At 30.5% G+C, this 20,446-nt stretch overlaps 2 protein-coding genes and 1 non-coding gene across 3 annotated transcripts in view; 2 read left to right on the top strand and 1 right to left on the bottom strand.

Annotated features, from left to right (window-relative positions):
* LOC115877447 overlaps positions 1-15,046 on the bottom strand; it is a 33,570-nt gene extending 18,524 nt beyond the window's left edge. Inside the window, exons 1-4 of the mRNA XM_030893600.1 lie at positions 14,968-15,046; positions 14,832-14,886; positions 14,663-14,772; positions 12,098-14,607 (exon numbers count right to left, since the gene is read on the bottom strand). Of these exons, the coding sequence (XP_030749460.1) occupies positions 12,098-14,607; positions 14,663-14,772; positions 14,832-14,886; positions 14,968-14,990 (2,698 nt within the window). The 5' untranslated portion in view covers positions 14,991-15,046. The remainder of the gene's footprint in view (positions 1-12,097; positions 14,608-14,662; positions 14,773-14,831; positions 14,887-14,967) is intronic.
* On the top strand, positions 1,651-1,722 carry Trnap-ugg. The gene has a single exon. It is a non-coding gene; the product is annotated as a tRNA-Pro (tRNA).
* An 856-nt stretch (positions 15,047-15,902) lies between the features above and the next one.
* LOC115877438 (NPC intracellular cholesterol transporter 1 homolog 1b-like) overlaps positions 15,903-20,446 on the top strand; it is a gene marked incomplete in the record, with an annotated part of 59,845 nt that continues 55,301 nt past the window's right edge. Inside the window, 1 exon segment of the mRNA XM_030893591.1 lies at positions 15,903-16,061. Coding sequence (XP_030749451.1) covers positions 16,058-16,061 — 4 coding nt within the window.

Below are 20,446 nucleotides of genomic sequence, written 5' to 3'. Positions count from 1 at the left end.
CAGATATCAAACTTTCACTTTTTTTCAAATATCGTTGTTATTGAAATGATGGTGATCTTTTGAGTTACCAATAGTTACCAACACAGGTAGTCACAGTCACAGGCAGTTCAAGCTTAACAGGTGAATGCCCAAAAAGATTCGTTTCAATCGGATAGTATAAAACAAAACAACTCCATCAAAAGGCACTAAGTTTAAAAAATTGTCTTAGATACTTACTATATATGAACTTACAATTACCGAGTGTTAAAATTTCTATCTTATTTATTATTTTCAAAAGAAAAATATATATATTTTTTTAAATAAATTATAGAGGGTGTCACAAGATTACAAATTAATTAAAAAAAAAACTGCTAAAGAGTTTTTTGATATCATAATTTTATGTATTTGGCAATAGTTTACAATAAAAAATTTTGTAGTGTCATGTACGAATAATACCATAGTTTTATTATCTTGTATTTATTTATTAATAAATTAAGTTGTTTATAAATAAATAAATTTAACCATATAGTTGCTATATATTAGACCATTTGCTACGTTCTTAGATTTTAAGTCCCAAACATTGTTCTTGAGATTTTGTCCCGCTAGAATAACCATCCGCCGCACTGTGGAACGCTGGTCAGCGCGTGACGTAGCATTCAACGGCGACTACGACAGCGGCGATTTGACGCGATCGAATGGTCCTTTAGAATATATACAGTCTTTGAGTAGACACCTCAAAAAAAAGGTTAGTAGACACCCCCAAAAGTATGAGCTCTTAATTTTAATAGGAAGGTCCTCCGCCTTTGAGTTTTTTATTTTTTTTTCCTTATTAGAAAGAAAAAATCATATCTCGGTATCTACTATTTGGAAAAAATAGAGAACGGCATACGGTCGAGTCGGCCGCTCGTGGCACGTATACGTAGACGTAAAGAATCTTTTACGTGTATAAAAAATAGAAAATATAAGAAATGCGCATGTGTACGTAAACGTTTACGTGTTTGTAGGCCGATTCGACCGTATGCCGTTGTTCTCTAATATCTCGTCTCATATATTTGTAGTAAATTGAATTCTCTACAAAAAGATCTCTACTATTTTTGGTAAAACGTTCTGGAAAGTTATTAAAGGTTGTAAGGTTGATTATTTTAAGGCAGATTTCTTTTTAACTGACCATACCGACAGGTATGGTAGGCTATTAAGATCGGCAATTTTTTTTAATTTCACTAAAAATGAGTTATTTGGGTCATAAATGACTTAAATACAAAATATTTTCATGGTGTCTATCTGTCTGTCTGTCTGTCCGTCTGTAACACCACAACTCAAAAACCGCTAAACCGATTTCAACCAAATTTGGCACAAAAATACTGTATTTTACATGTTTTTTTTTTATAAAAAGTAGCTTAAATTAGCATTTTACGTTTGTATTGTTAAAACTATTTATGCACTTTAGTTCTTCGAAACCCATATAGCCTAAAATTAGGTCGAAACACATAGATAAGAAAAACATACGTAGGCAATCTATTTTTTGTTGTACTGATATATTTACATATACCTACTCGAACCTGTAACATTGTTTACAAGGTCAACAATCTGGTGTCGTCATTATTTTATTGAAGTGGATCGATATTGAAACAAAAATTATGCGATAATTATTAATAATTAATTAAATATGGCGGCTCAATGGTCTAGGGGTATGATTCTCGCTTTGGGTGCGAGAGGTCCCGGGTTCAAATCCCGGTTGGGCCCAATTTTTTATCAAAAATTTTTATATGGTTCTACAAAGTATAGAAATGTATTGAGGACTGTCTTATACCAAAATTCAAAAAAGTTTTTAAAAAAATTAAATCTGAAATATAATTTTCATTTAAAGTTTTTATTTTCAGCCTTAGGTATTTTTTGAAGTGTCGCCATATTGAAACTTCTTAAATTTGGAAGTGTATTGTGATACTGGATGAATAAAAATACTAGATTGATTGATAAAAATATTTTTATTAAAGTATAGTACTTTTCTAAAACAAAAGTAGTAAGAGAGGGTAAAATAAATAGCACATAATATGTCTCTAAAAACGCATAATGTAAAGTTGGCTATGTTCACCTTCTATATCATGGCATTTTTAACATAAGTACATTGTACATTTTTAGAAATCAGAGAGAAGAAGAAGCCTGGCAAAACTTGTGCGATAACCTGGCAAAGTAAACTAGGCACTTATAAAATATTGGCAAAGAGCTGTATAGGAGGTTCATTCTCTAATACCCTCTAAGTTATTAAACTTTTTAAAAAAGGATAGGTCTAGACATTATATTCTGAAGCTTATCCGAAAAATTGCCCAAAACAATTGGCCGAAAGAAAATTGAACGAGAGCAAACCAAAACAAAGATTACCCTAATGGAAAATTGTCCAAAAAATAATTCCCCTAAGAAGATTTTTTGAACCAGAAATGCAATACTTTTCAATCGTCAAAGTTGTGCTACAATTTGTTTATAGGCCGGTAAGCGAGGATAAAAATAGGGTATTACCTCCGAATTCTTGACACACCGATTGACGTGAAATTTTAATAGTGAATAGAGATATATGTAAGAAACAAAAGTTATAGTAGCGACAGTAGCGATGTGTGCTTTCACCCTGGGAGTAAGTGCCTTCTCGGGGGTAAAAAATAAACCACCCATTCTAATTACAAAAATCAATAAAGGGATGAATTCTAAGCAAAAAATGTTCTATAACATTTTTTCAGAAAATTAATATCTGCCGAGTTATTTAGGATTGAAAATGTTGATTTTTCATCTAAAAACTGCATATTTTTCTGCAATTTTTTTATAAATAACTCGAAAATCTTGCGTTTTATCGCAAAACTCATATAAAGCAAAAAATGAAGCTTTTGGAATAATGAATCGATTCATTTTTGTTGTTTACAGTAGGTGTAGTAATAGCCGAGTTATCACTCTGTAAATTTGATTCTTCATTTTTCGAAAACTAATTTGCAACATTTTACCGTAAAATAATGGCAAAAGAACTTATTTTTCGAAGAGAATCAATATGACCGTTTTTAAAGTGCTTGAAAAGACCATTTAAAAGCCTTTTTTTAAAGGTTTTCAAGTAGATAGCTCAAAAACTCGCGGAGTTATAATAAAAATAAAATGGTCACCTCATTTTTTCGGAAAACAACAAAATCTATGACTAAAATCATAAAAATAAAAACTATCAATTTGTAGGAAATTACACGAGCTACAAATTAACCTCTATAGTCGAACAGTCTTGAACTCTTCTCTCGCAAGTCAAACTAAAGAAATCTACAGAAAAATTGAAAGGGAGCAATTATATTATTATATTATATTGCAAAAAAAGACCTTCAATTTTCCTCTGTTGCATTTTTTACGTATCTTGCTTAGTTTTTGAGATATGTCAAAAAATATTTAAAAAAAAAAATATTTTTTTTTATTATTTTCAACTTTTTTCCAAATTTAGGCATTCTAAACCGCTCGAACTTGCAGAGTCAATTGTTAGTACCTATATATAGCCAACTGTACAAGTATTACGCTTAGTTTTTATTTATATGATTTTAGTCGTAGATTTTGTTGTTAAAATTTTTCCGAAATAATGAGGTGACCATATTATTTTTATAATAACTTCGCGAGTTTTTGAGCTACGAACTTTTTTAAAAAAGCATTTAAAAGCTCTTTAAAAACAGTCGTATTCATTTTCTTCAAAAAATGTGTTCTTTTGCCATTATTTTACGGTAAAAGGTTGCAATTTAGTTTTCAAAAAATAAAAAATCCCGTTTACAGAATGATAACTCAGCTATTATTACACCTACGGTAATCAACAAAAAATGGATCGTTTAGTTATTCCAAAAGCTTCATTTTTCCTTTATATGAGTTTTGCGATAAAACGCAAGGTTTTCGAGTTATTTATTAAAATTGACAAAAAATATGCAGTTTTTAGATGAAAAATCAACATTTTCAATCCTAAATAACTAGGAAAATATTAATTTTCTGAAAAAAAATGTTATAGAACGTTTTTTGCTTAGAATTTAACCTTTTATTGATTTTTACAATTAAAATGTGTGATTTATTTTTCACCCCCGAGAAGGGGTGGTACTCACCCCCAAAACACACATGCTATGTAACTTGCTACTATGTAACTTCTGTTTCTTACATATATCTCTATTCACTGTTAAAATTTTACGTCAATCGGTGCAGGTCTTCCGAATTCGGACCCTAAAACCCTCGCTCACTATTAGAATTTATTTTAATTCTTATTTATACGTTGTTGTTTTGTTTTAAATGGTCCATGTTTAAATGCTTTATATTAAAGCAAAATTTTACCAGGAGTTGATATTTCCGGAAATTTTTATTTATGTTTATTGATATTCGGTGATGCAGGCAACTATCTTTTTGGGTGTTTAACTTTTCGCTCATTTGTTTTCAGAAAATTCCCTTTCGGGCAATTATTTTCGGGCAATTTGCTTAGAGATCCACTCTAAAGATCAGAAAAGGACCACAATTAGGTCAGTAAAATTCAGTGAAAAAGACACCTCTAAAAAAGCCACTTCACAAAATCTAATTTAATCTTAAGTGACTTTTTAAATTGAAAGTTTATTATAAAACCACTGTAAGAAATGGCATTTCAAGACTTGAAACCAAATAAATAATAGATCAACCAATAGATTATACATATACATATAAAAACAAACGCTACTTAAATATACGTAGATATACAGGGTTTTGCACCGCCGCCGTCGTTGAAAAGGGAACAATGGAAAATCATGCCAATGTTAACATACCTTAAGGTGTAAACCTATGATTTTATCACTGTCAATAGTTATTTGTGTAACTAGTGCGAAATGGACGTATTGAGTTTTGCAGCTCGAGACGAAGTCGAGTCGTGCTGAGTACCAGCAACATGCTTTTGCACATATTTGCGCATTTTCTACGATTGTTGTTCATTTTTAAAAAAAATAAATGTTTATTAAAAAGTTTTTACAGTTATTCACAAAATAATATAACAATGATACCATAAACAAGTATAATTTTTTTTTTATGTTATGTTATGTTATGTTATATTGTTACGTTATGTAGAAATTTTGAATGAAAATTGTAATGTAAAACTATTAGCGAAAAAGCGTATTCTAAGTTGAAGTATCACACAACAAAAAACAAATATTAAGCTTTTCGGAACACTCTCCGCCTACTCTAAATTTAATCAATAATTTTTAACAATCTTTTATTTTTTAAAACGCAAAATAGACATAAAGGGAAATTAAAACAACTTTCGTTGCACGTCATCAATGACACCATCTTGGCTACAGAGCCAAGCACTTTTGCCTACACACATGCAGTTGTTCGTTCCGCCAACCGACCAGACAAAATGTGCTGCCAACTAGAGGACAAATCGTGAACCTTTAGGGGCGGAGTCAAAATATCGATTATTTTCGCTATTTTCTCAGAGTAATGTAATAATATAGCCCCAGGTTTCTGCGAATTTTAATACTGATCAGCTGATTAAGAAATTTAAACGAAACTTTTATTTTTATTGTAAATTGTGGATTATTTTGCCTGTTATTTTAGGAATTCTAAAGCGTATTAACAAAGAAATTATTATTTTGATATGTTGGTACATTATTTTATAATTTATGATAATGCTAATTGCTGTTAATTAATATTTAAAAAAGTTACATACCTATTTTAATTTGATTTGATTTTTTTTTTTTTTTATTTTATTTCATTCTTAGATTATTTTATTCTAAATTGAGTATTGACGATATTTTTTGAAATATAAAAAAAAAACTTTTATATTTTTGATAACCAATTGGCTTGGTATTATTGGTATGGGAATTAGCCAAGAAAGAAAAGAATTGGCTATAACTTGTAATTTTTTCGAAAAAAACATATTATACCTATATCGCTTAAAGAATAGCGCTTTTATGAAGTCATGGCCAACTAGGTTTCCATTAAAAAAACATAATGTTTGTGTCATATGTCAAAATGACAGGCTTTGAAAAAAACAGAAAACAAACTCATTAGGTATGTGATTATCTACAACTTTATCTGAAAACTTTTTAGAGTAGGTAGCTGTGGCGATCGAAATAGGCCCGGTGTGTTACGATGGCTATGGAAATGACGATCGATGATATTTCACATGTAATTTTACATATAAATGACAACGATCTTCATTGCATAGCAATCGTTGACGCCGTTTTTATTCATCATACAGTAGATTATAATGGAATTAGAGACAAGTTTTAAATAGCCAAAATTTGTTTTTTTTCGAAATATCTAGTAAGCCTTGAAATTCTCCGAAAAATCTGAAAGGCATATTTATGACCCCATAAACTGCAATTCTTTCCCCATTTAACCGACTTTCTATCTCCAGTAGTTTCGAGATACCCATAGAGAAATACCTGTAGGAAACTCAATTCTGTATAGTATTTTAGAAATCAACTATTATTATTATTTGACTAGATTAATTTGATTAATAAGACTCGATTAATTTAATTTAAAAATAAATTTGATCAGATTTTTTTTCAGATATTCTACTAGCAGAAAACCAAAATTATATGATAGCACTTTCAACGAACTTGAAGGAAGATATAGTGTATCTATCACAATACTTAATAGAATTACTACAATTAGAAGAAAAACAAAAAGAAAAAATACCCAAATACCTTCACCTTCTACTCATCTACAAAATAAAAGAATATAATCTCTTTATCAAAACATTACACAACTACTTTTTGTATTTTACAGTGAAAAATTATCAAACTTACTAATTAATCAAACATAAAGAAAAAATAACCAAATTATCCCTTTACCTACTACTTAACTACAAAATAATAAATTATAAAAAACACTACTAAACTATTTCTGGTATTTCATTAATTAAATTATTATAATTAAACTTAATAAAATTAATCTTAATTTTACACTACAACCACTACAACTACAAAAGAAATAAGAACATTGTTTAAAACTAGAAGAAACAGAACATCGATACGTGCGACCAGTATAATAGATCAAGCGGACAAAGAATATAAAAATACTTTAAAAAATGTGTGCATTCAGAAAGAAAAATATCTCGAAAATTATCTAAAGAAACATTTTGTTTTCTTATCAGTAAAAGGATCGGCCTCGTCGACCTTGCGGAATCTGTCGGGTATTTACAATGGTCGAATTGTATAATTATCAGCTTTTATAGCATATCTAATGGACAAAAAGTATCTGGTCGATTAGTAACCAATTGGCACAGTCGGAAAATTATCGATTTTTATTTTCTGTTTTATTGGTCGCTTCAAAATTCAGAGCAACAAAAGCTATTTTTCTGTAGTAAATGACTGTGAAATACGCCCCGCCATCTGGTGCTTTACATCCATAAACATCTTAGGTTGAGCTACTTTAAAAATTCATATACAAGGATAATAGTAATACAGTCTGTTGCAACCTTTTTTTAATAATAAATTTTACAATTTTATTGTTTAATAAAAATGTGGCTATTAAACAAACAAAAATCGGGATATTAGGGCTTTGCGTGGAGACGCGGGACTTTTGGATCAAAATCGGGATTGTCCCGGACGAGTGGCAACCCTACCTAGGGCCCCACCCTAGAGTCCTCTTTCTGTCGACATGGATAGCATTCTACTCCTTCCTTAATATTTTTATTCAAAGGAATAAACCTAAATAGAAATGACACTTCTATACCCTGTATCTCCAAAACGAAGCATTATGCGTGTTCAGGGAACACAGCGGCTGACCGACCGCTGAGACTTTTGCTCAGCGGCTGACTGTTTTTGTGTGTAAAAATAGACCGTTTAGGGAAGTCGCTTACTCAGCCACTCAACCGCTGACTGTCCCTGAACGCGCACATTTTACGATTACAAATTTATACAAACATTTCTATTTATTTTATCTGCCCAATATATTCCCAAAGATTATCGAATACCATTCGAATCACCCCTGTATAATAAAAAAAACAATATCTCTCTTACCTCAATTAATTGTTGGGTGTCTTCTGCACTATACATGCTATTAAAGTTGAGTAAATCCAGACCAGAGCCTTTCACAACTCCCATTGGTACCGAATACCACTTTGTTTACCTATTTTGTTGTCCGTTTGAAAATTTGTTCCTGTATCGTTAACGGAAAAATCTTTAGGCAGTGGCAATTCGGGTTCTATATAAATAAATAATTATGTTAGTACAGAGAGGCTCCAATGAAAAGTTTTTATGTATTAAAATTAAATTTTGTGAGCATATGTATCATGTTGTGTTAGTGGCTTTTTTAGCCAGACTTCGCCCATTTGTTTATTAAATAAAGCCATTATTATTATGATTATTATTATGTAGCAGGGTGGATAAAAAAATCGATTATTTTTTTTTCACTTTATACTCTGAAAAAAAGGTTGGTAGACACCAAGGATACTATAGAGATAAGGATAGTTCGATTCCTATCTTCCTGCACTGTCAGTTTTTTTACGTCATCTACTGACCGAGTTGAAGTTGGCGCTAAAGATTTTAGACAGTGACAGTTATTTTTGCATTTGAGCGCACAGTGCGTTGGAAGATAAATTTATCGGGACAAAAGCGTTTGGTTGGAAATAAGCCAAAAAATGTGTGCTGATAAGAATAAATAGTAGACATTCCAATTGATACAAAAATGCATGAATATTCTTTGTATTTCTGATACATTTTATCAACCAAATTTGGTCGTTTTCTGTTCAGCAAGGCAGAGATCATACGAAACAAAATATTTACAAGTGCTTATATATTTTATTAGAAAGCTAAATTATGTTGAAGATTGTCAAAGGTATGTACTTTTCTACGTACGTATATTATTTGTTAAAACCCTTCGTGCCTTTGTTCTGCGGATATCAAACTTTCACTTTTTTCAAATATCGATATATTGAATGATGTAGATCTTTTGAGTTACCAATAGTTACCAACACAGGTAGTCACAGTCACAGGCAGTTCAAGCTTAACAGGTGAATGCCCAAAAAGATTCATTTCAACCGGATAGTATAAAAACAAAACAACCCCATCAAAAGGCACTAAGTTTAAAAAATTGTCTTAGATACTTACTATATATGAACTTACAATTACTGAGTGTTAAAATTAAAATATCTATCTTATTTATTATTTTCAAAAATAAAATATATATTTTTTAAATAAATTATAGAGGGTGTCACAAGATTACAAATTAATTAAAAAAAACTGCTAAAGAGTTTTTGATATCATAATTTTATGTATTTGGCAATAGTTTACAATAAAAATTTGTAGTGTCATGTACGAATAATATAGTTTTATTATCTTATTTATTTATTAATAAATTCGTTGTTTATAAATAAATAAATCTAACCATATAGTTGCTATATATTAGACCATTTGCTACGTTCTTAGATTTTAAGTCCCAAACATTGCTCTTGAGATTTTGTCCCGCTAGAATAACCATCCGCCGCACTGTGGAGCGCTGGTCAGCGCGTGACGTAGCATTCGACGGCGACTACGACAGCGGCGATTTGACGCGATCGAACAGTCCTTTAGAATATATAGTCCTTGGGTAGACACCTCAAAAAAGTTCTCTTTAAGTATGAGCTCTTAATTTTAATAGGAAGGTCCTCCGCCTTTGTGTTTTTTATTTTTTTTTCCTTATTATTAGAAAGAAAAAATCATATCTCGGTATCTACTATTTGGAAAAAATATCTCGTCTCATATATTTGTAGTAAATTGAATTCTCTACAAAAAAGATCTCTAACAATTTTTTTGTAAACCTCACCGTTCGAAAGTTATTAAAGGTTGTAAGGTTGATTATTTTAAGGCAGATTTCTTTTTAACCGACCATACCGACAGGTATGGTAGGCTATTAAGATCGGCAATTTTTTTTTTTAATTTCACTCAAAATGAGTTATTTGGGTCATAAATGACTTAAATACAAAATATTTTCATGGTGTCTATCTGTCTGTCTGTCTGTCCGTCTGTAACACGACAACTCAAAAACCGCTAAACCGATTTTAACCAAATTTGGCACAAAAATACTGTGGCGCCCGAGAATCTGGCCATTAGTTTTTGGTGGCGGTGGGAGGGTGTAAAGGGGGTATGGGATGGGGTTAAAAATTTTAAAAAATCTTAACTCCAAAATTACAGTAGCTAGCGAAACGCGGTTTTCAATTTAAGATTAGGAATAATATTTGCAACAAAATTTGTAATAACATCACAATCAGTCAAAGTCGTCGTTTTTGAGATAAAAAAAATATCAAGTATGGGCGGCTATACGTGCCTCCCGGCGGCAATTTTTTCTTATGAATTAAATAACTCGTTAACTCGTTAAATATCATTATGATACTAGGCCAGTAAGTGAGGATAAAAATAGGGTATTACCTCCGAACTCTTGACACCCGCACCGATTGACGTGAAATTTTAACAGTGAATAGAGATATATGTAAGAAACAAAAGTTACATAGTAGGGATGTGTGCTTTCACCCTGGGGGTGAATGCCACCCCTACTCGGGGGTGAAAAACAGATCACCCATTTTAGTTACAAAAATCGATAAAGGGATGAATTCTAAGCAAAAAATATTCCATAACAAATAAAGAAAAAATAAAAAGAATAAAAATAATAAAAAAAATAATTAATATTTTCCGAGTTATTTAGGATTGAAAATCTTGGTTTTTCATCTAAAAACTGCATATTTTTCTGCATTTTTTAATAAATAACTCGAAAATCTTGCATTTTATCGCAAAACTCATATAAAGCAAAAATGAAGCTTTTGGAATAGCGAATCGATTCATTTTTTGTTATTTACCATAGGTGTAGTAATAGCCGAGTTATCCCTCTGTAAACTTGATTCTTTATTTTTCGAAAACTAAACTGCAACCTTTTACCGTAAAATAATGGCGAAAGAACACATTTTTCGAAGAAATGAATATGACCGTTTCTAAAGTGCTTAAAAAGACCTTTTAAATGTCTTTTTTTAAAGGTTTTTTCAAGTTCGTAGCTCAAAAACTCGCGGAGTTATGATAAAAATAAAATGGCCACCTCATTTTTTCGGAAAAAAATTAACAACAAAATCTATGACTAAAATCATAAAAATAAAAAGAGCGAGCTCCAAATTAACCTCTATAGTTGAACAGTCTTGAACTCTTCACTTTCACGAGATTTTTGGGTTTTAAGGGCTCAAAGAAGGTGATCCTTACATGCAAGTCAAACTAAAAAAACGTAATATCTACGAAATAAAGAGATCTACAGAAAAATTAAAAGGGAGCAAAAATATTGCAAAAAAAAAGACCTTCAATTTTCCTCTGTTGCATTTTTTATGTATCTTGCTTAGCAAAATAAAAACACTAAATCACCACAATACACCAAAACACTTTTACTTTTACACTGTTTTAAATATATATAAAATATTTTTTTTTAAAACAGTGTAAAAGTAAAAGTGTTTTGGTGTATTGTGGTGATTTAGTGTTTTTATTTTGCTGTGTAACAGCGAAGGTTCCAACCCTCAACTCTTATCTTGCTTAGTTTTTGAGATATTTCAAAAAAATTAAATTTTTTTAAAAAACAAAAAATATTTTTTTTCATTATTTTCAACTTTTTTCTAAATTTAGGCATTCTAAACCGCTCGAACTTGCATAGCCAATTGCTAGTACCTAAATATAGCCAAATGTACATGTATTACGCTTAGTTTTTATTTTTATGTTTTTAGTCATAGATTTTGTGGTTAATTTTTAACCAATAGGTATGGTGGGCTATTAAGATCAGCAAAAAAAAAAGTTTTTTTAAAAATTTTAAAAAATCGTATCTCCAAAATTACAGTAGCTAGCGAAACGCGGTTTTCAATCTAATATTAGGAATAATATTTACAAACAAAATTTGTAATAACATCAAAATCAGTCAAAGTCGCAGTTTTTGTGATAAAAAAAATTGGAAAAATTCCTTTACCTTGAAACTAAAAGAACTACCTTTTTCAACTTTTTATTAACATATTTTAGTATGGGCGGGTATACGTGCCTCCTGGCGCCAATTTTTTCATGTTATAAAGTGAAAAAAAATAGTCAATTTTTTTGACCCACCCCTATTCCAATTTTTGTTAATCGCCCTCATATTTGGGACACCCGGTACATTAATACAACTTTACCTGTTCGGTCACCACCATTACAACTAAGCTGACAGGCGAAATGCTTCGATTCTGACTCGTTTGAACTGGATAAAGTGTCCACTAAATTACATTCTTCCATATCAAGACTGAGTTGGTTTAAGTTGTCTCGAGCAAGTGAATCTAAAAATGTTTTATTCTCCTCAAGAGGTAGACGGCTGCACAGTAATTTGCTTTCATTTTCAATAATATACTCATTATTATAGATTTCGTTGTTTGTACCATCAAAATGTGTTGGTAATATTGAAGTATTCCTATTTTGATCTTTGTCATCTATCTTATTCGGAGACATTATATTTGTCAGCAAACTATTTGGTTGTTCTACAGGAACTTTGTCTTTACTGTTCTCTTCAGAAACCAATTCCACAAATTGTTCCTTTTTTTTAAGTGTCAAATCGAGACTTTCATCTGGTTGATCAGTTGCAATTGGAATGCTACCGGACATATATACTCCAAATGATTTTTGAGACATTCCCTTGCTACTTTCATGTAGTCCAGTGTCTTTATTAGTATCATGTAAACTATTTTGATTAGTACCCCTTGTCAAATCGATAGACATTTCACTCACATCAGTAGCAATTGGTATACCGCCAAAAGTTCTTAATTTAATTTGTTGAAGAACATGTATGTTATTTGTGTCATTTTTGGAAGAAAAATCTATACTTTTATTATCCTCAAATATCATTACTTTGTTTATATTTTGATCATTGGCTGATCTTTCCAATAATAACTCTGTACTTTGATTGGATTGATCAACAGCAATGGGAATACCACCAAAAGTTCTTGATTTAACTTGTTGAAGAACATGTTTATCATTTGTGTCATTTTTGGAAAATAAATCTTTACTGTTTTCATCCTCAGTTATCATTATTTTCTTTATATTCATATCTTTAGCTGATTGTTCCAATAATGACTCTGTACTTTGATTTGACTGATCAACAGCAATAGGAATACCACCAAAAGTTCTTGATTTAACTTGTTGAAGAACATGTTTATCATTTTTGTCATTTTTGGAAGGTAAATCTTTACTTTTTTCATCCTCAATTATCATTACTGTCTTTATATTTTGATTGTTGGCTGATCTTTCCAATAATGACTCTGTACTTTGATTGGATTGATCAACAGCAATAGGAATACCGCCAAAAGTTCTTAATTTAACTTGTTGAAGAATATGTTGATCATTTGTGTCATTTTTGGAACATAAATCTTTACTTTTTTCATCCTCAATTAACATTATTTTCGTTATATTTGTATCTTTGGCTGATTGTTCCAATAGTGACTCTGTACTTTGATTGGATTGATGAACAGCAATAGGAATACCACCAAAAGTTCTTGATTTAACTTGTTGAAGAACATGTTTATCATTTGTGTCATTTTTGGAAGATAAATCTTTACTTTTTTTATCCTCAGTTATCATTACTTTCTTTATATTCATATCTTTGGCTGATTGTTCCAATAATGACTCTGTACTTTGATTGGACAGATCAACAGCAATAGGAATACCACCAAAAGTTCTTAATTTAACTGATTCTTGTTGACCAACTGATTTAACATTTATGACATTTCTTGAAGATAAATCTATACTTTTATTTTCCTCGATTGTCATAACTTTCTTTATATTCTGATCATTGGCTGATCTTTCCAATAACGACTCTGTACTTTGATTGGATAAGTCAACAGCAATTGGAATACCACCAAAAGTTTGAATTTTAATTGGCTTATTTTGACATTTATTTATGGAATTTTGTTTTTTTGAAGTAGATAAAAATGGTTCTTTAAAAACTGACTGTTCCATCTCTTTCATGTCACTTTCGTTATTTTTTAATGGAACTGTTCCAGAATTAACAGGAGGTACAAAATTATATTGACAAGTAAATTCCATTGACTCTTCTCCTTTATCAGAAGCACACTCGACAGGTTCTTTTGATATTATATTTGAAGGAAAATTATACTTGCATGTAAATTCCATTTCTGTATCATTCATTATTGTTCTGTTTGGATTAAGTATCACATTATTATCATTATTACACTGAAATTCTGTATGATCACTTGATTGGTTGGTTTGTTGTTGCTGTGAAAAGTCTTGAATTTTGTTTAAAGGTTCATGATTAACAACAAAATTTACAAAAATGTTTTCCTTATTACTAACTGTTTCTTCTTTCCAGAACTTACTAGACTCCACAATTTTATTAGTCCAATTACAAGTCATCTCCATAGCTAAAGCAGACTGCTCATAAGTCTCTTTTGTTTTCTTCAGTATACTTTGTGGTTCAAGAGTATATTCTAAGTCCATCGCACTTTGATCAAATATTACTGTTTTATTTGTAATTTTTTGCTTATTTGTTTGAATGGTTTCAGTACGAATCCTTTCAAATGTAATACTCTGTGTTTTAAGTGATGAGGCTTCTGATTTTGTTGAATCTATATGGTCAACTTCTTCTTCATATGTGTTGTCCCATATAGTATTTCTTTCGGGATCATCAATGAAAGGTCTAAAAATAAAGGTTTATTTAAGAGATTTCTTCAAATTACTTGTTAATTATATACTTGATATAGTTGCTTGATGCAAAACTAACTCTTCTTGGCGGTGGATTAAGTGTAATATCTGAATTCACTTCCTCAGCCTCTAAAGAGTTTCTCGACTTTACTTTCTTGAGCTAAAACAATTATAACAACAAACTCTAATAAACTGAAAATAATAGAACAAAACACTCACAGATGAACGAAGTTTATATCGGGAACGAGTTTCCATTGTTACATCCAATTCAAATCTATAAAGAAAACCAATTAACGCCAACAATAAAAGAAAGAACAATCTTTAAAAATGGTGAACAAATGTTACAAAAACCTACTCTTTTTTATCATCCATCTCCATAATTTTTGCCCTAAATAAAGTTTTCAAGAAGCCGTTTTTGTTTTGTATTTCAAAAATTTGACAGATTAACGGCAAACTCATTTAAATATTTTTGGTGATATGCGTCCTTGTCAGATTACTGCTTATAAACAGAAACAGACGTATCAAAAGATTTTTAGAGGGTTTAGTTGATCTGTGGTAAGTCTTCTTCTTAAATTAATTTTGTGGCTAAAGCTACTAGAACTATCCGGCATAGATAGTTTTTCTACTCTTCCGTTTAACTCTCTTGAGTTGCTAGGATTGGGAGTTAAAAGTACAAGAATAATCACTAAAGTTAAGCAATGTTAAACATTCAGCCTCAAACCGGCGTAAATCCTTCGTAAATCATGGCGGTAGATCAGTAGGCTATTGAAAATGAGATCGCCAAATATCACGGTTCTGATTCCGCGTAAACAATTATTATTATAGTTGATAGCCGGATAGCTCTGGTAGCTGTGGTTAAAAAAACAAAATTTTCTAGTTCTTCTTCCTAATTAGTTTTTACGGCCTAAGCTGCCAGAATACTCTGATTCATGTTTTTTATTTCTTTATAATATTCTGATAGATATGAATAAAATTCTTAAATTCCCTCTTCATTCCGTTCAAAGATAACAAAAATACGGTACTTTCTTTGTAGATATATTTATTTAATAAACAAGGGTACTTTCCTTTATAGAGAAATGAATAATTACAACTATAATTACCTATTAAAATTAAATTTCGTTGTTTTTAGGAGAATATTAAAATTTAGTAAATTACCCATGATAATCATGATATTATTATCACTATTAAAAATGAATCAAGCTGGTTGTGTAAAAACGAATAGAGATTCAATCTCATCTAACTATATAATCTCGATTTGTGACATATTTTATCAAATCAAACATAAATCGCTGTATCGTTGATCGAACACCTGCAATAGCTGATTATAAAGCAATTGTTCTTAAGTAGGCACTTCTTAGAATTTCATTTATTTTATTAGTTTAAAATGTCGATTTGGTCGAACAAGCACCTTTACCCGTTTTAAGATTTAGTTTGTAGGCTCTATCATGGGTGAGTTTCAAATTTCTATATACATTTTGTGAAGTTAAAATATAGACATCAAATTAACATTTTTGGATAATTATTTTCCAATAAATCAATAAACAAATCTGTTCTTTTGGAAGATTATTTTTTTTATATTTGTCCATTATAAAGGTCCCCATATACTTCGGTTATTTTGCACGGTTAAAAGGACACTGTTCGGTTAAAAACTTTAGCGTATTTGAGTGTTCGGTCTTCGCCAGATATTTTAATCGTGGATTTTCATTTTTACCGCTATTACAGCCGCCACTACCAGCAAGTTGTTTCTAGAATATATTCAACAACGGCGCGGATAAAATGAATGTAGTGTATGGGGGCCTTTATTTAAATATATCTAAATAAATATAATTATTATGAGGACCGAGTAAGACTATGTGAAATTTTTAATTATCAAAAATATAAAAAATACAGGGTGGTCTAAACTCTATCCCGGAAACTTCGGCAGCATATTCTGCAGATAAGAATAAGTAAAAAAGTTCCTATAAATGTATGTCCTAAAATGCTTAGTTTCGGAGATACATGGTTTAGAAGTTTCATTTTTATTTAGATTTTATCGAAATTATTTGTGAAAACGTCAATATTTGGATGAAAATTGGTGTCTGGCAGTTTTTTGACAAAAAAAATTGATTTTGATGTCAATATGACTCCTATACTTATAGAGCGCACCACCTACAAATTTTTTAACTGGTTTTCGAAGATCAATAACTTTTCGTCTGTACCTGTATAAAACTACTGAGTAAAAAAATATACATTTACGACGTTTTTTTTTACGTAAAAAAGGTCCCTTGGTTAAAATCGCTACGAGTAATGATTCTCAAGATATTTGGAATCGAAATTATCAATACTTGTCATCATTAACATAAATGAAACATGTTGACTAAATAGTTATTAGACTCTTATTAGACTCTAATTAGACTCTTATTAGGCTCTTATTAGACTCTTATTAGACTTTTATTAGACTCTTTTAAGAAATTATATATCATAAATTTGAAATGTGTTTGTGCCAAAAGTTCAACAGATACTGTTTTATCATCATTTTCTCACAGAAAGATTTATGATTAATTTAAAAAAATAAAAATGTTCCAAATTTATTATTTCAGTCAAATAACTACCGTATGATCGAAAAAAAACGGCGTCCAGTTGGCTGGGAAATGACGATCGATGACATTTCCCATATAAAATGACAGCGATCTTCATTTCATAGCCATCGCTGACGCCGTTTTTTCTCGATGATACGCTATATCTAGTCAACCAAGTGTTTATTTTTTATTTTTTCAATAATGACATGTACATATTGACTATTTCCTGTAGCGGTTTTTATCAAGAGACATTTTTTTCGTAAAAAGTCGCATATACATATAGATATTTTTATAGAGGGTTGTTCACCACATACGACACGGGGTATTGTAGCTAAATGATTAGATTTTTACAAATTGTAAGTTTTGGGTTCGTTGAAGGATTATTAGAGCTACAATTTAAACATATTTTTACAAGATACAGAGTGTCCCAAATAAATAAAAAATATTAAAGTTGTATTTTTTTATATAGAACACCCTGTATATTATTACATTTTTAGTTTCTACGATTAAAATAAAGGTAAATTTGATTAAGGTTTATTACACTTAAACCTTTTTGAAATATTTTAAATTTTGTGAAATTGCAGTAAAAATTTTAAGGCTTCATTTCTCCAAGGGTATCAAAGTATCATCAAAGTTTTTAATACTAAATATTTACTGAAGTCTATTTATTGATCAGTTATTGTGTTGCAATAATAAAATTAATACTACCTCATACAGAGTGTCTAAAAATGTATTTTAAATTATTTCTTAAACGGCAATAACTTGTTTAATTTAAATGGAACGCCTTGTATATTTTAGGAGAATCAATGCACAATTTAATTGTCTATCAAATTGTGTTATACCACCTTTTACCTATCTCTTCAAGTTTTCGTAGAAAATGCATTTTCTTATATTTTAGACCTCATTTATCACTATACCCATGGAATATTGACATTTTAGATTGTTTTTAAAGCAACAAATGTACAAAATGTACAGGCTAGTAATATTATCGTTTTTAGCAAAATGATAATATTACTAGCCCATTTGTATTCAAAAAGAAACTATCTAAATATTTATAAAAGAGTATACCATTAATTAAATATACTACCACCATATTATTTCCGCCCAAATACTAATTAATTACATACTTAATTATGTTCGTTAATAAATTATTCTAAATACATGTGGATTTGAAGCAGAAATCAATATAACAATAAGTTATGAAAATGAATGTCTCTGTTGTTATAAATAAGCATTTGTCAAAAAACGAAATATTATTTTTAAGGTGTTACATGGGTGTTACTTTTTACCACACTGTCTAATACACTTTTTTTTTCCATAACAAAGGGCCGTCCTCTGCCGGAAACACTGCGACCTGTGAGGCCTATTGTGTTTGTCCCCCTTCTATATCTGCACCCATTCTCCTATCCCTGTGCCCTGCACTAGCTTATGCAGGTCCTTGATAGGATGGGAGCATAGTTCCTCCGGTTCTAGCCTAACTTTCCCAAATAAAGAGTGTCGCTTGCGATCCAGAGCCTCGCAATGACATATTATGTGCTCCGCTGTTTCAGGATCTTTATCGCAGAGTCTGCAGCAAAGACTTCCTTGATACAGGTTGAGCTTGTTCAGATAACACTTGACATGGGTGTTACTTTTTACCACACTGCCTAATACACTTACAAAATTCAGTTTTTTAGTATTTGGAGCAATTATTATTAATCAACGCAAACAGTCAATTAATGTAGTTTAAATAGTGATGGAATCATATTAATTGGTCCTCTTTAACAAATATTTAAACAGTTTTTTATTTTTTAATGAAATAAATAAACTATATCGACAATATTAATATCTGTACTCTTTAAAAATTTGGTACATCTTTAAAAATAATCTAATATGTCAGTATTCCATGGGTATATATTGATAAATGAGTTTTAAACTACAAGAAAATGCATTTTTTACGGAAACTTGAAGAGATAGGTAAAAAATGGTATAATACAATTTGATAGACAATTAAATTGTGCATCTGATTCCCCTAAAATGGATATACAGGATGTTCCATTTAAATTAAACAAGTTATTGCCGTTTAAAGCTAGTAATTATTTAAAATAAAATTTTAGACGCTCTGTATAAGGTCAATAAATAAACTTCAGTAAATATTTAATATTAAAAACTCTGATACCCTTGAGGAAATGAAACCTTAAAATTTTGACTGCAATTTCACGAAATTGAAAATATTTCAAAAACGGTAAGGTTTAAGTGTAGTAAACCTTTATCAAATTTACCTTTATTTTAATCGTAGAAACTAAAAATGTAATAATATACAGGGTGTTCCATTTAAAAAATACAACTTTGATATTTTTTATTTATTTGGGACACTCTGTATCTTGTAAAAATATTTTTAAATTGCAGCTCTAATAGTACTTCAACGAACCCAAAACTTACAATTTGTAAAAATCTAATCGCTTAGCTACAATCCTCCGTGACGTATGTGGTGAACAACCCTGTATAGTATATTTTTTCACCTAGTAGTTTTATGCAGGTACGGACGAAAAGTTATATTCTGCAGATGTTTTAAATAAATAATAGTTTCTATAAATAGAAGTATCCGAAATACAGTTCGGACCACCTTGTATATTGATAGGTACGTATGCAGGGTGTTTCAAAAAACATGTGCCGTCTCTCGTGAGGGTGCAGCCACACTATCCTAAAAACGGCGTATCGGCGTATCGGCGTAATGACCTTGAATAGATTTCCAGTAATTCTATTGGCTGAAACATTCATCTGTCAGAAATTTTATCTGTCAAATTCATCTGTCAAAAATTTCGGCCAATAGAATTACTGGAAATCGATTCAAGGTCGTTACGCCATTACGCCGATACGCCGTTTTTAGGATAGTGTGGCTGCACCCTGAAGGAATTTCTCATGCAAAAATAAGATTTATTTTTCATATTAACATAGATCCGATCCTGACTCGTTTCGTATCTACAGAAGGTTGAATTCTTCATTTTTTTTAGATTTATTATAAATTTCTTCCAAATGCTTGTAGCGATTCGAATTAAATTTTGAGGCTAAAAGTTAAAACTAAACTTATATCTACAAATTAAGCGTTTGTATAGGCGCTCAGTTGGCACTGACCAAGCGTGACAAACTAGCCAAGCGAGTAGACTAGAGCAAGTTAGAGACTAGTTTAGTTTTAATCATCTACTGATGATGCTAGAATGGTTAGCGAAAGGCGCGTCAAAATTAAAGTGTTTTGGTGTATGGCGGCGAATTATTGTTTTATTTTGCTACCCGGAA

This window comes from Sitophilus oryzae, unplaced genomic scaffold, assembly GCF_002938485.1.
Source record: "Sitophilus oryzae breed Bouriz unplaced genomic scaffold, Soryzae_2.0 scaffold_1492_pilon_pilon, whole genome shotgun sequence".
Lineage (NCBI taxonomy): Eukaryota > Metazoa > Arthropoda > Insecta > Coleoptera > Curculionidae > Sitophilus > Sitophilus oryzae.
Note: the sequence above shows the minus strand (reverse complement) of the source record. Positions and strands in the feature narration are given on the sequence as shown.